Source organism: Carassius auratus, chromosome 36 (assembly GCF_003368295.1).
Source record: "Carassius auratus strain Wakin chromosome 36, ASM336829v1, whole genome shotgun sequence".
Classification (NCBI taxonomy): Eukaryota; Metazoa; Chordata; class Actinopteri; order Cypriniformes; family Cyprinidae; genus Carassius; species Carassius auratus.
In genome coordinates this window covers 11401266-11415740 of record NC_039278.1, presented here as the reverse complement: position 1 = coordinate 11415740, position 14475 = coordinate 11401266, and the positions used below count along the sequence as shown (strand labels likewise).

At 39.2% G+C, this 14475-nt stretch overlaps 1 protein-coding gene across 2 annotated transcripts; it reads right to left on the bottom strand.

The window, feature by feature from the left end:
* Positions 1–968: 968 nt before the first annotated feature.
* Positions 969–14017, bottom strand: LOC113055245 (transcription initiation factor TFIID subunit 4-like). 2 transcript variants are annotated; one of them, XM_026221370.1, is made up of 15 exons: positions 12389–14017; positions 10441–10580; positions 9394–9507; positions 9168–9263; positions 8203–8325; positions 7380–7469; positions 6770–6949; positions 4053–4197; positions 3849–3957; positions 3401–3570; positions 3176–3306; positions 2839–2964; positions 2626–2682; positions 2403–2522; positions 969–1596 (listed from the first exon to the last, which is right to left on the bottom strand). In XM_026221370.1, exons 1-15 carry the CDS (start codon positions 13077–13079, stop codon positions 1429–1431), a joined length of 2460 nt encoding a protein of 819 aa, XP_026077155.1. In that variant the 5' UTR covers positions 13080–14017; the 3' UTR covers positions 969–1428. The 2 variants fall into 2 exon arrangements, with proteins under 2 accessions (XP_026077155.1, XP_026077156.1); XM_026221371.1 differs by having other exon boundaries at positions 9168–9260; positions 12389–14011.
* Positions 14018–14475: the final 458 nt, after the last annotated feature.

Here is a 14475-nt window from a genome sequence, read left to right as displayed (position 1 = left end):
ACGCACACAAAGGGCAAATGAGGGAGGCTGACAAGAGTGGTTCTGCAGTGCATAATAGACAGACATCATTAGTCATAGTCAATTTTGTCATGAGTCGCTGAATTTACAGGATGAGGTACAAAGCGGTCGGGATATGTCCTGTAAGAGAGGATATGTACTTTTTGACCTTTGACTGAACATGCAGAACTTTAGATTCCCAATGATCTACTTATAGCCTAGAAGCATTAACTCACCAATGCCATCTTGCCTTGCCGACTGTCATGCACTCGTGAGTTTAACTCTTAAACCAGCATATATCCAGGGGGGATGACTGTGACGGTAACTGGATAAGTTTGAGAGTTAAAGTCCAACAGAGAAGTGTTTAATCTATCCTTACGGCTCAGTTCGACAGGAATGAAAATCGCAGTTCCACCAAAAAGCTGAAACAACAGTGACTGAGAACCAGTAACTGCCTGGAGTCATAAATGAAAAGTCAGAAAATTTACTTTTTTACTTTCAGCCACAAGCTAGCAATTATGTCTAGCAGCATGCTGCGGTCTAAATCAACACAGATGCAAAGTCACAACGGACGCAGGTCTACAGTGCCATCTGGTGCACAACAAGAGAACAACCATGTGATGTCCGATTCACCGACGAATGGTTCTTTTGAACTGGTTATTTGATTCATTCGTTTGAACCACTTCGCATCGCGTTTGTAAATCACTCGTCTTGGAAAAGTAAAACGTTGAGGTTGGGAAAACGCCTTATTAAACATAAAACCTAGTAATAAATGTTATATATAAAACAACACTAACAACAACACCAAAAACTGTGGGCAAGGGAACATTCGTGATTGAAACGAATCGAGAGTCATGTATTTGAATCAGTTAATTAAAGTGAACAGTCATATTTGTTAAAATAAATGTAACGATTAGAGATTGTTATAGCATTAACTGTTCTATTATAAAACCACACCACCAACACATATTTTTTTTTATAGAAACTTTGTCCACTTTTATTTCTTAAAACATCTTTATAAAAACACAAATATAAAATGAATGGGTAGTTCCACTGTGAATTCTTTTTTTTTTTTTTTTTACATAGGTAATTTGCACAATACGAATCCACCTTCTATGAAAAACATGATATATAATTGCAATTTTTTTACACAATTTTTGAAAAGTAAAATACAAAATAAAAGGCAAAATAAGAGAAAGAAAAAGAAAAAACTATAGAAAGTGAAAAAAAGAAGAGCACAAGTCTGCTGGAGAAAGTAAAGGAAAATGGATCACTGTAAGTGTCAGTATGTTAGACAGTGACAGAAAGTGTGAAAGAGTGATAAAGAAAGATAAAAAGGGAATGACAGAGAATGATAAAAACAGCAAAAATGACAAAGAATGAGGGAAAGAGCCCTAAAGAGTGAAATGAGGGAAGGACACAGGTTATCTGCTATTTGAGAAGGGCTCGGTAGAGCAGTTGTGAGTGGCTGGTGCTTCTCTCGTTCTCTAGACAGAAGAGCAGATCCCTGAGGTTTACACGCGTGATGCGCTGGCGAGTGTACTGCCTCGACGCTCCTGCATTTAAGCCCCCGGATGCACTCACGCACAAACCTGAGCCCTGTCAACACACACACACACACACATCAACTTTGATAACAATGCTAAACTGTTTGAACTAACATTGTAATACTAATGTTGGTAGATTGAAAAAAAATAGACCAGAACTAGTCAGATTTTTTTATAATTTAATATAAACATTGCATGAACATGATTTCTCTGAAAAAGGGACTGATACTTTATTTTAATGTAATATTAATGCAATTAAATATATATAAACTAATATAAAAAATAACATGATATATAACTATATTTCTAAAGTATTTTCAAACCGTAAAGTTCTCTAAAATGTTATAAATGATGATAATATGACAAATAGTTTAAGAAATAAATAGTATAAACCAGGAAAATAAATGGTAATCATATAATGAAAATGTGTTTGATAACATTTAATTTAAAAAATATTTAAATTAAAATGTATTGCAATTATTTGTCTTAAAGTGAAGATAATATACTTTAATATTAATATACAAATATAAAGAAACAAAAAAATGCATGATACAGAATTTTTAATTTTTTCTCTGCAAAATGTGAATGATCATATGACAAAAAATAATTAATGAATAAATAGCATGATACGTGAATATATATTTAATATTGTGTAAACAATTGCTGAAAATGGCTGTGTGACTACACCTTTAGACTGTCCTGTTTGTGACAATCTGAGACAACCCTTGAAGCATAACCCCATACTATCTCAAACCTACCCAACAGGTGCTAAATGATTTAAAGAGGGCACAAAGAGGGACAGAGGGAGATGAGGAAGAGGGCAGCAGACTGCCACGTTGAGGGAGAGATCTTTGGTACCTCTGCGTCAGTCACGAGTGAAGGAGAATCCAGTTTTCTCTTCTTTCTAGGTCCAATAGCTGCCAACGCCGTCAAGTTGGCTTCTCTTTGACGAATCTGAGCCAATTCCTGCTGCTGCATCTGTACCCCACACACACACGCACACACACATACAACAGCTCTGACCCATAATCAAACACAATGGTCCTCGGACAAGATAAACCTCTCAAGTGTGCCATCTTACCTCTTTGGCCTTCTGTTTCAGCCGCAGCTGCTCGGGATCCTCTTGTCGTGAGCGTGACTGCAAAACAGAAATAACTATTAGAGAGGACCAACAGTCAAAGCACAGACATCTGCTGGAATCAAGTTAATGGGTAAAAATGAAGGCCGTTAAGCATATTAAATTGCAATTAAATTAGCAGTATTAAAGCGGAGTGTGAGTGTGTGATTTACTGACCTTAGCTGCTTTCATTAAAATTTCTCTCTCCTGTTCTTCTTTCTTTTGTTTCTCCAACTGGTCAAGTTGCTCAAAGAACTTCAGCTGAGAGCGAACATCCTCCACCTGCTCGTACCGACTATCCTCCTGCACACACATCATTAAAATTACACACAGCCTTACAGGCTCAAAACAAGAGCTGGCACTCAAAGGAAGGAGCGCTTTTGAGACCAAAAACCAGCAACAGCCTCTGGATTATAATTCCAATTCTGACATAAATGAAACATATCCAGGGTTTAAAACTAGGTTACTATCAACATACTGTTATGAGCCAACCCAACTGGGTCAGCAGACTTGCCTTGTAAGTCATGTTCTTTTGCTGGGCGATCAATGAGACCTTCTCTAGAAGGTTTTGCAGTCTCTGTTGAGTGGCATGAGAGACGAAGTTCACGACCTCGGGACCCAGCTCCTTCACTCCAAACCTCTGGCCTGACCACATACAGGACAACAACTATTAGTTTTGGTAAAACAGTACATTTTAGTCAAATCGAATAAAAGATTTTGCCGTGATTAGGAGTCTGACCTATCTCTAGTATCTTGTGCTGTAGCATGCTGGCGGAGAGGAAAGCTTCATCCTTACAAGACCGCGTGACTGCACCAACCAGCTCCGAGTTGGTGGCCAGGATACGAGCGCTCTCCTCCGAAAGATTAACGCCTGCCATTGAGGCCACGTCATTAATGTCGTCATCATCCCTGTACAGATTCAGGCATATAAGAATATATGTTAGAAAGAGCTTGAGAGTCTGCTTCTCTAACTGTACAAATGCTGCCGAACTGACTTTCTAAATGCCTACCAAACAAGTGCAACAAATAAAAATAAGTGCAACAAGTCACTTGCATATGAAAGTAGAAACATGTTCAATTCAGATGAAACTTCTGCGTAAATCTTAAAATAAATTAAACTTGATGAAAATGCAAGATCTACTCATGTTTACATGGCAGCAGAAAAGTTAAATGAACACAATACAAACCTGAAAGTTCCTCCAGCACCATCCTTCGCTTTATTCTTCTGAGCCAACGCTATAGACATGGAGCCCGGAGCCAGTTTAGTGCTACTCACAACACCCTGCTTCACAGCGACTGAAAGAGAGAGAGAGAGAGAGAGAAGTTATGTTTTGTGTCATTATACTATGAAACACAAAACAGGCAGTGACGGATCTGATGGACACACTCACCTGTCTGGATCTGTTTGAGCTGCACCTGAGGCTGACCCACCACTATGTGGCCATGGGGTTGACCCCTGAGAGTCACCATGGGAGTGGTCGTCAGGGTAACCTGAGGGGGCTTCACTATTGCCCCCTGCTGTGGGGACTGCAACACCTGAACAACGACAGTGAATGCCATTCTATAAATCACAACCATATGGAAAATATTGTACTTCACAAGACTCAAAGATGGATGTGAGAGAATTTTAGGCCAGCTGATGGAAGTGTAAATAATCATGTATATATATATTTTGTTTATATATATAGAAATTAATATTTATTATTGATATTGTATATAATAATTATAATAATAGTATTTGTTTATCATAATAATAGCAGTTATTATTATTATTATTATTAAATACTAATAACAATACGTAGAATAGGGCTTAAAATGAATTTAACCTCATGTTATTATAATTGCATTACCCTTTATTTCAACAAAACAATTTTGAATGTGTATCTTTAACTACACTTGTCATACGTTAAAGGGATATATCACCCAAAAATGAAAATTCTGTCATCATGTACTCACCGTCATGTCTTTTCAAACTTGTAATGGTTCCCATTTATTTCCAAAGTATTTTTTTCCCTTCTATGGAAGTCAATGGGAACCAATGGGAACTGTTTGATTACATTAACTGTATTTTCCGGACTATAAGTCACACTTTTTTTCATAGTTTGGCCTGTCCTGTGACTTATAGTCAGGTGCGACTTATTTATCAAAATTAATTTGACATGAACTAAGAGAAATGAACTAATAGAAAACATTACCGTCTACAGCCGCGAGAGGGCGCTCTATGCTGCTCAGTAGAGCTGTAATCGGGCCTTAACATAATTTACTCATAACTAATGTAGACTAGACCACTTGGAAGTTGGAATAAAGAAATAAAATAAGTCCTCTGTGACATCGTAACATCTCAGCATTCTAGACATAGGCTCATTTAACCTATAAATAGACCAACACACCAATAAAAACGAGTCATTTAAAAAAAATTAAATTAAGATAAATTTTAAATTAAGATGGGTATTTGGCAATAACGAAATTAAGATAAAGGCTCCGCCGGATTTGCTTTAGGCTATTTAATAAAAGAATAATGCCAACATTAGCGTAAATAACATTATGCATTTAAGACTCAATGAATATTTAGTTATCATTTGAAAAACCTTTACTCACAGAGATTAGGCTAGGTCTACATGTTTTTGTGGAGGAAAATGATTGAATCCACTGTAGATGTCTTCAGCGCGTTCCTGCGCTCACTGATGGTGCGTCATTATCATTATTCACTCATTATTCTCATTATAAGCATGGTCAAAACTTTTCCACACCTCAGAGTTTGCTTTAGTTGCTGGTGCAACCAAAACGTAATCACCAGAGGCATGCCTCCGTTACACCTGCTCAGCATTCATTTTCGCATCTTTCTCACGCTAATCGAAACACATCACATGACCGCTCGTTTACCTCGCAAACCGGAGCGCAAGCCCGAGCCCGGCCCGAGCCCGCGTAAGACGATAGAAATTAAGCCCGAACCTAACCGAATCCCATCGGGTTCGGGCAAAGATCTTCAGCTCTACTGCTCAATGCTCCTGTAGTCTACACTGAAGACATAGGGCGCCCTTTTGCTGCTGTAGATGATGTTTTCTCTTGGTTCTTGGTTCTAAATAAGTGCGACTTATATATGTTTTTTTCCTCGTCATGATGTATTTTTGGACTGATGCGACTTTACTCAGGTGCGACTTATAGTCCGAAAAATACGGTACATTCATTAATTTAGCTGACACTTTTATCCAAAGTGACTTATAGTTGCTATATATGTCAGAGGTCGCACGCCTCTGGAGCAACTAGGGGTAAGTGCCTTTCTCAGGGACACATTGGTGTCTCACAGTGGATTCGAACCTGGGTCTCTCACACCTAAGGCATGTGTCTTATACATTGTGCCAACAGCCCCCAATGATTACGAGCAATCTTCAAAATATCTTCTTTTATGTTCAACATACTGTAGGAAAGCAACTCATACAGGTTTGAAACGACATGACGGTGAGTAAATGATGACAGAATTTTAATTTTTGGGTGAACTATCCCTTTAACACTGATTTAAGTCTCATGACCCTCAAGTACACATAAACCATGAAGAAATGTATTGGTGAATCAGACTGACCAGTTGCGTTGCAGTGTCTATACCAGTTTGTTGATGCAGTCCAAGAAACACAATCATAGCATTTTAAAAGGGTGTTCTGTCCACTTTAGTGAAAAAAGCAGACATTCAAGAAATATTAACCAAACTGTGTCATAGAAATCATTTAGTACGTTTAAATTAACCCAGTAATGAATAAGAACCAGTTCACAATTCCTAACCCTTGTCCTTTATCCGTATTATCAGGCACAAAAATGTCACCAACAGTCAATATCCCACATGTGTAAGAAACAACAGTTAATAATATGCATATAATGTTTTTTTATTGTATTAATCGACACTGCTCAGAGTGATTTTTTTTTACTTTGCTGCAAGGCAAATACAGGATTACCATTCAATAATTTAAACTCCATTTATTTAGCTCAGTGCAAATTAAGACTAAACACCTAATTTTACCTGAAATGTGCTGTTAAGAATTAATAATCCCAACAGTATCCTTGAATCTCACTAAACAACACATCAGGTAAATTCTGCATGTAGATCTGTGTTTACCAGAGAGGCAGTCTGGCTGGAGTTGCTGAGGGCGGGCTGGATGAGCGTGCGAGGGGCTGTGGCGGTGGCACCAGTGGTGTTGGTGCTGGTTAGCACCACAGCGGGCGCCTGAAGGGCCTGGCTCTGCTGGATGAAGGCCGTGGAGTCAGGAGTGAGCTGTCTCAGAGCTGGGAGACTCCTCTGAGGAAACACATGGAAAAGAAGGGATTCACTGTGGGAAACAGGCGGCACCAATTGTACAGTTTTGGCTGGTAATAAATCGTCATATAAGCAGTTGCAAATAACGGTTTCATCCAAATCAATTAGCCTATTCACTTTAGCGGAGCAGCACTGTGCGGCTTATGTAGGCAGTGAATAAGCTTCAATGCATTAACACAACCACCAAAATGAACATGCTGCTTACGTGTGCTTTGTAAAACAGGGCTAAATAAGATAACAAGCTTGCTCAATAAACATTGTATTTAAGCTTAATCCCAGTTCTCTCTTAAATGATTTTCCCTCCACTTAGTAGACACTTACAATAATTAATTAAATGTTAATTACTCTATAATTACCTGGTTCCTAATCACAATCATTTAGTTACATTTTCATAATAAAGTAAGATCTTTACCTTAAGGAAAGGCACTAGATAAGGCTGAGGAGAGGAGTTGAGCTCTTTGTAGAGTCTGCTGGTGAACTCCTCTGCTTCAATCGCTCCTTCCTAAAGGGACGAACACAGAATAACTCACACAGATGGACATTTTAGCATATTTAGAGGTTCATATCCCCTACAATCAATGAATAATACAGTGGGCTCAAAAGTCTGAGAGCATATTCAAATATTCATTTAAAATAAACATTTTAGAATTTTAAAGATGTCAAACAAAGAGAAAACCTGAAGAAGAAAATATAGAAAAAATACAGAAGAAGAAATATATATGATTCCTTATTATTTCTATTTAACTAAGCAAAATTGTGACAATGAGGATCTGAATATCTTTACATAAAAAGTCAGATTGTTTCAATGAAAGCACATCACAATCATCAGATTTTACACAAACTTCATGAGTACGTGCAGCTCAAGTACATTTTCTGCAGGCAAATGATTTAATGATTTAAATAAATTTGAATAAATTTTTCAATTACACTTTTAAATAAAACTGTTTTGCTGATAAAAAAAATATAGTATAATAAAGTATAATTAATAATATACTATCTAATGGCACAGGAATAAAAAAACAAATCATTAAAATAGAAAAGGGTTATTATCAGTTGCAATATTTAATATTATTATTATTATAAATAATACAAATATTAAAAATAATATGAACGTATTCAAACTCATTCAACAAAGTCACAAAGTGAATCTGTTCAATTCCATTTTTACATTTTAAGAAAAGAAAAAATGTCATGATAAAAATGTCACAAACATGCAGTCAACCTGTGAAACTTACCAGCAGGTTCTTGACCAGCTCTTTAACGTTGGCGACAGTCTCTGATGACTGTTTACCGCTAGTGGCCAGCTTTATCAGCGTAGACAAGAAGTTCCTACATTTCTTAACATTCTCCATCGTCTCCTATAGAAAAGAAAAGTGACTGCAGTAGCACAAAGTAGTTTTACTCAGCAGCAGCTTATGGTTATCTTGCATCTATACCTTGGATACATACAAATGTTCAGGTTAAGATTAATTAGCATCGAAAGAGTCTTGCATCAAATTGGGATATCAGGGGATTTCCACTCTGAGAACAGTTATGGTGCTTTTCCACTGCATGGTACAGCTCGGAACAGTTTACTTTTGGGGGGTTTTCCACTGGGTCCAGTACCTGGTACTTTTTTGTACCACCTCGGTTGAGGTTCCAAGTGAACCCTACCATTACCAAAACATGACGAGTAAACTCTGATCACGCATTGGCCGGAGAGAATAGTCACTGAACTTGCAACACAAACACAAAAGAACCACTAGATTTAAATCAACACAGCCAGCGAGAGATCGAACGCAACCGTTTTAAAGGAGCGCACCTTTATTTAACAACCAAAGAGTTTTGCTGTCTGTTGCAGAAGTTCAGAAGTTCCTCTCATTGATAGCAGAGGAGCGGATCCAACGAAAGCTTGATGGGGTGACGTGGAATGAAAACTATTTTTTTTTGGAGTCCTGGCAGTAGGGACGGCGCAACTATAACAACATGTAAATAATCCTGCCCATTCTAAAGCCATACTAAACTGCAGTGGAAACGCAAACCGTGCCGAGCCGTGTCGTACCATGGAAAAGTGCCATTGATTCATTTAGGTTTACTCATTTTCAACAGCCGTTAAACATATATAATCAGGTCAGTTTATAGACCTTTTAAGAAACCTTTAATCATGCAGTTAAATGACCAGGACCATTTGTGTGACTGCTACGCTAGTGCAGCCTCTCACCGTTGCCGAGGAGACAGTGGTCCCCGTGGCAGCAGTCACAGTCCTCTGGGCGGTCCCTGCCTGCACTGACAACACGGCACCCACAGAGGAAGCCTGCTGACACACCAGAGAGAATGAGTGTACACAGAGAATATAACAGCCACCTTAGAAATACTCTTTACAGCACAGACTGATTGCTGTCATTATTATAGGGGCTGTTTCTAGGTAATGTGTCTTTTATAGCTACCTGTACAGGTGGTCTCTGGAGTGTGGTAGTGGCCGTGCTGCTGGCTGTAGGAGAGCCCTGCTTTATGATGCTGGTAGGAGTCACCTGTCGGGCAATTAGAGGAGTTCCAGGTGCCTGCAGGTATACAGGCATACATCAACAAACAAAGAATTTAAAAAAAAGCATGGAACCCACTAGTTAGCTAATTTCATTATCTTACGGCCTAACAATAAAGATGGGCAATGTCCCAGGGACAATTAGAGAGTTTTTTGACTAGCTGACAAAACTCACTTACTCTGGACTTGTGCTGTCAATCATTTTACGCTGTAAAACATTATATTTATGTGACTGAATGAACAATGTTGTCAAATCTCATTTAATGTCAAAGTTACATTATCTAGCCTAGCACAGATGAGAAGTTGTTGTCATTTCAAAACTATTTATTATAATCTTGAAAGTATCACTCAGAATGGATAAAAATTATAAAACAAACCAGTGACTTTACACACCATATTCCACTGGTTCGTAACAATAGTGTATTTATGAATTTATACACACATGGAATTCTCTACTTTTTAAAAGTTTTTGAAAAAAGTCTTGTAAGCTACAAAGGGTACATTGATCAAAAATACAGATTAAAAAAAATAAATAAATATGAAAATAAAAAGCGTGAAAGGGTATTACAATGTATTTTTGTTTTGTGCTTTAATATATTTTTAAATAATAATTTATTCCTGTGATGTACTGTTTAAGATATAGCTATTGATCATATATTTGTGGTGGCATGAAGAGAAATTGCCACAAGGCAAGTAAAATTCTGAACTACTGGACAGGTTTTCAGGGTTTTTTCTGCATTTCCAAATTGTCACTGGCCCTACCACAAAAATGAACAACCATTCAGTCCAGCAGAAAAAAAAAAAAACTTGTTGTTAAAACATACATCTGATATGCAACATTAATAACACAAAAAGTCTATATAACCACAAACAAATGCATTTATTGTTTGCAGTTATTTTGAAATTTGTACTGCTGATGCCAATTCAGTTCGGGAGGGTCAGAAGGCATTACCTGTGCAGAGGTGATCTGCCCAGGGGTGGTGCTGCTGGGGGCAGCAGGGCGGGCGGCCTGAGACTGGGCCTGCATCTGTGCCAACATCTGCTGTGGGATCATCAGTAACTGACCACTGTCACTACGCACCAATACCATCCCTGCACACACAAACATCACACATATAGAAAGGACGACATAACTTGCCATGTAAATTGTTATTCATTAGTGCACTTTTCCTATTAGGGTTGTGCTGATAGACAATAAGGATATCACCTGTGGCTGATACCTTTGATGATGGCAAGATGATTATCATTATCATCAAGCTAGTAATACTAATTAATATTAGGGCTTATTTGTTCCATCATATTTCTTCATTCAGTGTCACAGTGTTGCGTGTGTTATGAATTTATGAATGCAATGGCCAATCAGAAACTACAGGACGATATGACTATAGAGCATAACACCCAACACTATTTCCTATTGATCTAACTGGATACAATTCTGGCAACCATGCCCTGCTTAGAGGCATGAAGAATAAAGCGCACAGTTGGTGGCCTGTATTTGCACCGCACACTGAGAACCCTACACACTCTGTCTCCGTTACCGTGTGAACCAACGGATGTGTTCTGAACAGAAACTGTTGGATGGAGAATCCAGATGGCCTGTTGTGGAAAAACCTGTCAAGTAGTCTGTCTAGCCAGACAACAGGCTTGTCAGAATGACCAGAGCATACAGTCATAAGAAAAAGGGCTGTCACACACTTTTCATTTACATGTATGCAAACACTGAAGACTCAGCCTAAGAACTTAAGAATTTGAAAGTTTGGTCAATTTTACCCTGCAATGCCATATCACATCAAGTGAAAGTGGCGTGTAGTATAGCCAAGTATGGTGTCCCATGATGTCCCATACTCTGAATTTGTGCTCTGCATCTTACCCATCCAAGTGCACACACACACAGCAGTGAGTAGTAAACAAACACACACACCACAAACACACATCCAAAGCAGTGGGCAGCCTTTTTTCCTATGGCGCCCGGGAAGCAGTTGGGGGTTTGACGGTGGAAGGGCATTGGTCTTTCACTCCCCCACCACCTACAATTCCTGCAGAAACTGAGACTCAAACCTGTGACCTTTGTGTTACAGATCTGACTCTCTAACCATTAGGCCACAACTCAAGATGTGGGACCAATACCATCACCACTTAGCAGATTGTGTTATTTTTACAGTTTAGATTTAGATTAGATTCAGTTCGTTACACTATGAATTTATGTTTTTAAAAAGATGCTGAAATGTGCTTAAAAAGATTTTAAACATTTTAGCACTGAAAGTGAATAGAAGAATCTAAACTTCAATAAGTATTTACAAAACAAAGATTCATATATTTTCAAGCATTATAATCAATTGCCAAACTTTAACCCAACATGTTCTTCAAAATCAGTTACTACTGTAAAAATACCTTAAGGCGGAAAAACTCACTTGGAAGAAGATATGCTGATATCAAGCTTTTTAACTTATGCGTTAATGCACAGTTTATTTAAAAAAAATAAAAAATCATAATTTATTCGCTCTTATGTTGTTGCAAGTCTGTAGGCGTTTTTCTTCTGAGCACAAAAGATGATGTTAAGCAAAATGCATCTTTTCTTCCCATACAGTGAAAGTGAATGAAGCTGTCATTATGCCAGCAATCTGCTTTTGTGTTGTGCACAATAAAGAAAGATATGCAGGTTGGAAGGATGTGCAATTCCAGGGAGAACTATACTTCATATAAATTTCAGGAACTTTAACCGCTCTACTGTTGTTGTGTGCAGTATGTTTCCAGTGCAGAGCGCGCATCGATCTCAACACGCACGCACAATCTTAGCACGAGATCACAGGTGGCTGTTAAAATCTCTCCAACTTCAACATTACACAAATTCCTATCATTATACACACATTTAAGGGGATTGCTAGTGTGATCGAGTGTACCTGGAGGTAGCTGGATATTCTGGATGTTCTGTCCCGGGGTGCTCTGAGGGAGTCGGGGCGCTAACACCTGTGGCGCGATGGCCCTGATGACAGGGCTCGATCCCGCTGCTGCTGCAACAGTTGCCGGAGCTGCAGTTCTCGAAACCCCTTGCAAAACAGCCCCTTTGGCCACTGCAGGGCCGAGAGTCATGGTGCCAGCGGGCTGGATAATAGTTTTTGTAGCCTCGGACTTACTCGCTGGGACAGAAGCAGGAGTCTGGTTCATCAAAACAGGGGTCGTCGTAGTAGTAGAAGTAGTAGTAGCAGTAGTAGTTATTCCCGGGGTCGCTACATTGGCTACAGTCGCCGAAACTGAGTTATTATTACTCCCGTTAATAGTTAAACCTGTTCCAGCAGTTTGCATAGATGTCCTGACAACTGTCACAGAGGGTCCTGCACTGGATGCCGCCGCTGGAGGATTCCCATATGAAGACTGTATCACTGTGTTTGGGTTTGGGGCGACAGCGACGTTTCCGAGTCCTTTCGCCACCCCGGGCCCGTTATTAACAACTGAGACAGAGGCTGAAGCGTCGTTCGGTGATGATGATGATGGGCCACTGGACACTGGAGTGCCGCTTTCAGTGTGCGGATCCATTGCATTGCCTCCGTTCAAAGTTTGCACTGTGGACGTCCCGATCAAAGTAGTTACCATAGCATTAAAAAAAAACACTGGATCGCCTTAGCTGTCTTCCATCTGTGCCTCTGGCACATCAGTTGAGGAAGTTTGGGTTTTCATCAGCTTTTTCCTCCAGTTGCTTTTCGAAGGAACAAGCGTGAGTGAAGGGGAGTCTCGTGTCACAACGTCAACACAGATTTGACAAGCGCCCGTGTCACCTCAAGTCCACTAGTAACAATGCTCTTGGGAGAAATAATAATCTAGCACACTTGAAGAGCAGCAGCTTTCATTATGTTCATATGTGCACGAGCTCGCAGAATGTCAACATTAGCTAACAGTTAGTTGAATTGCCTCTTTTCTCGGAGTCAGCGGGGTGATTTTCCGGCTGCCTGGGCGCTTACCTCAAACTTATTGTGACAAGATGTGGAAACCTCTAATCTAATACAACTTGAAGTATCGGTAAAAAGTTTCTTTCCCACTCTTTTAATACTGAAATCCTTATATAGCAGGTCAAAGCCTGCCGCCATCTTCGATGTGAACAGTGAGGAGCTTTGGACAAAATGACATTGCGCATGCGCGCAGAAGCGGAAACGTCATTACGCTGGACTTTTGCGGAGCCCTCATTGGTTGTCTCCCTGCGTGGAGGCGGGACATGTGAAACGTCAGTTGATTCTGGCGGAGCGCGCGGTCGGAGTCGGTCTGTCATCGAGAAAGGGGCCTTTTGAAATTGAAAAACAACCGTTAATTTCTATGCAGATTGCTCTTAGGTCTATCTAAAGACACTCTTAGATGTTATGTGTTGGTTATAAAGCGTGTAGCGGCTATTCGGTGAACTTCACAGCAGGCTGTCTTCCCCCAAGATGGCCCCGTTTTTTGAAGCGTTTGTGTCGAAAGCGTGAAAAGGCGCCACACCTCTGCCAGCGTGACTGGCCATAGAGGGCACGCGTGCAACTGCATGGATAGTTCACAGGGTTCCTGCTCTTACAGCCTATGCTCAAAACCTTTTGACTTACAGTATCCTCACGTTTAAGGGTGCAATATTGACAAAAAATTATATCCCTGTGATTTCTGGGATTTTATTGACAACGATAATTAGACAATATTGTGCTGATGTCTTATTTCTAATTTTGCTGACAGCTGACTCCTAATTATTTTATTTTTTTTACCTTTATGCCATTTTTATTCTAAAAGTGTGCAACACCTTTTAGGTAAAATACTTGCATTTGGGCTGTTACCAAGCAAATGCAATCAGTATAATCAAAATTGATCTTTGCATTGCAGAGAAAACAGAAGCTGCATCTGAAGTATACCATTTAGATGTTTTGACACACTGTTTAATGCAGCTCTCTGGGACATGGAATAAATTAACCTGCAGATACAAATGAATAATGTTATGATATTTTAAACATAAAACATTGAAAACTGATATTTG

What these genes read in the sequence shown, in the direction of transcription:
- LOC113055245 (XM_026221370.1), bottom strand. Translation starts at nt 13,079, where the DNA reads ATGGTAACTACTTTGATCGGGACGTCCACAGTGCAAACTTTGAACGGA. An exon ending in GAATATCCAGCTACCTCCAG is followed by an intron (nt 10,581 to 12,388) that starts GTACACTCGATC and finishes TTGTGTGTGCAG; the next exon opens with GGATGGTATTGGTGCGTAGT. An exon ending in TGAAACAGAAGGCCAAAGAG is followed by an intron (nt 2,523 to 2,625) that starts GTAAGATGGCAC and finishes TGTGGGGTACAG; the next exon opens with ATGCAGCAGCAGGAATTGGC.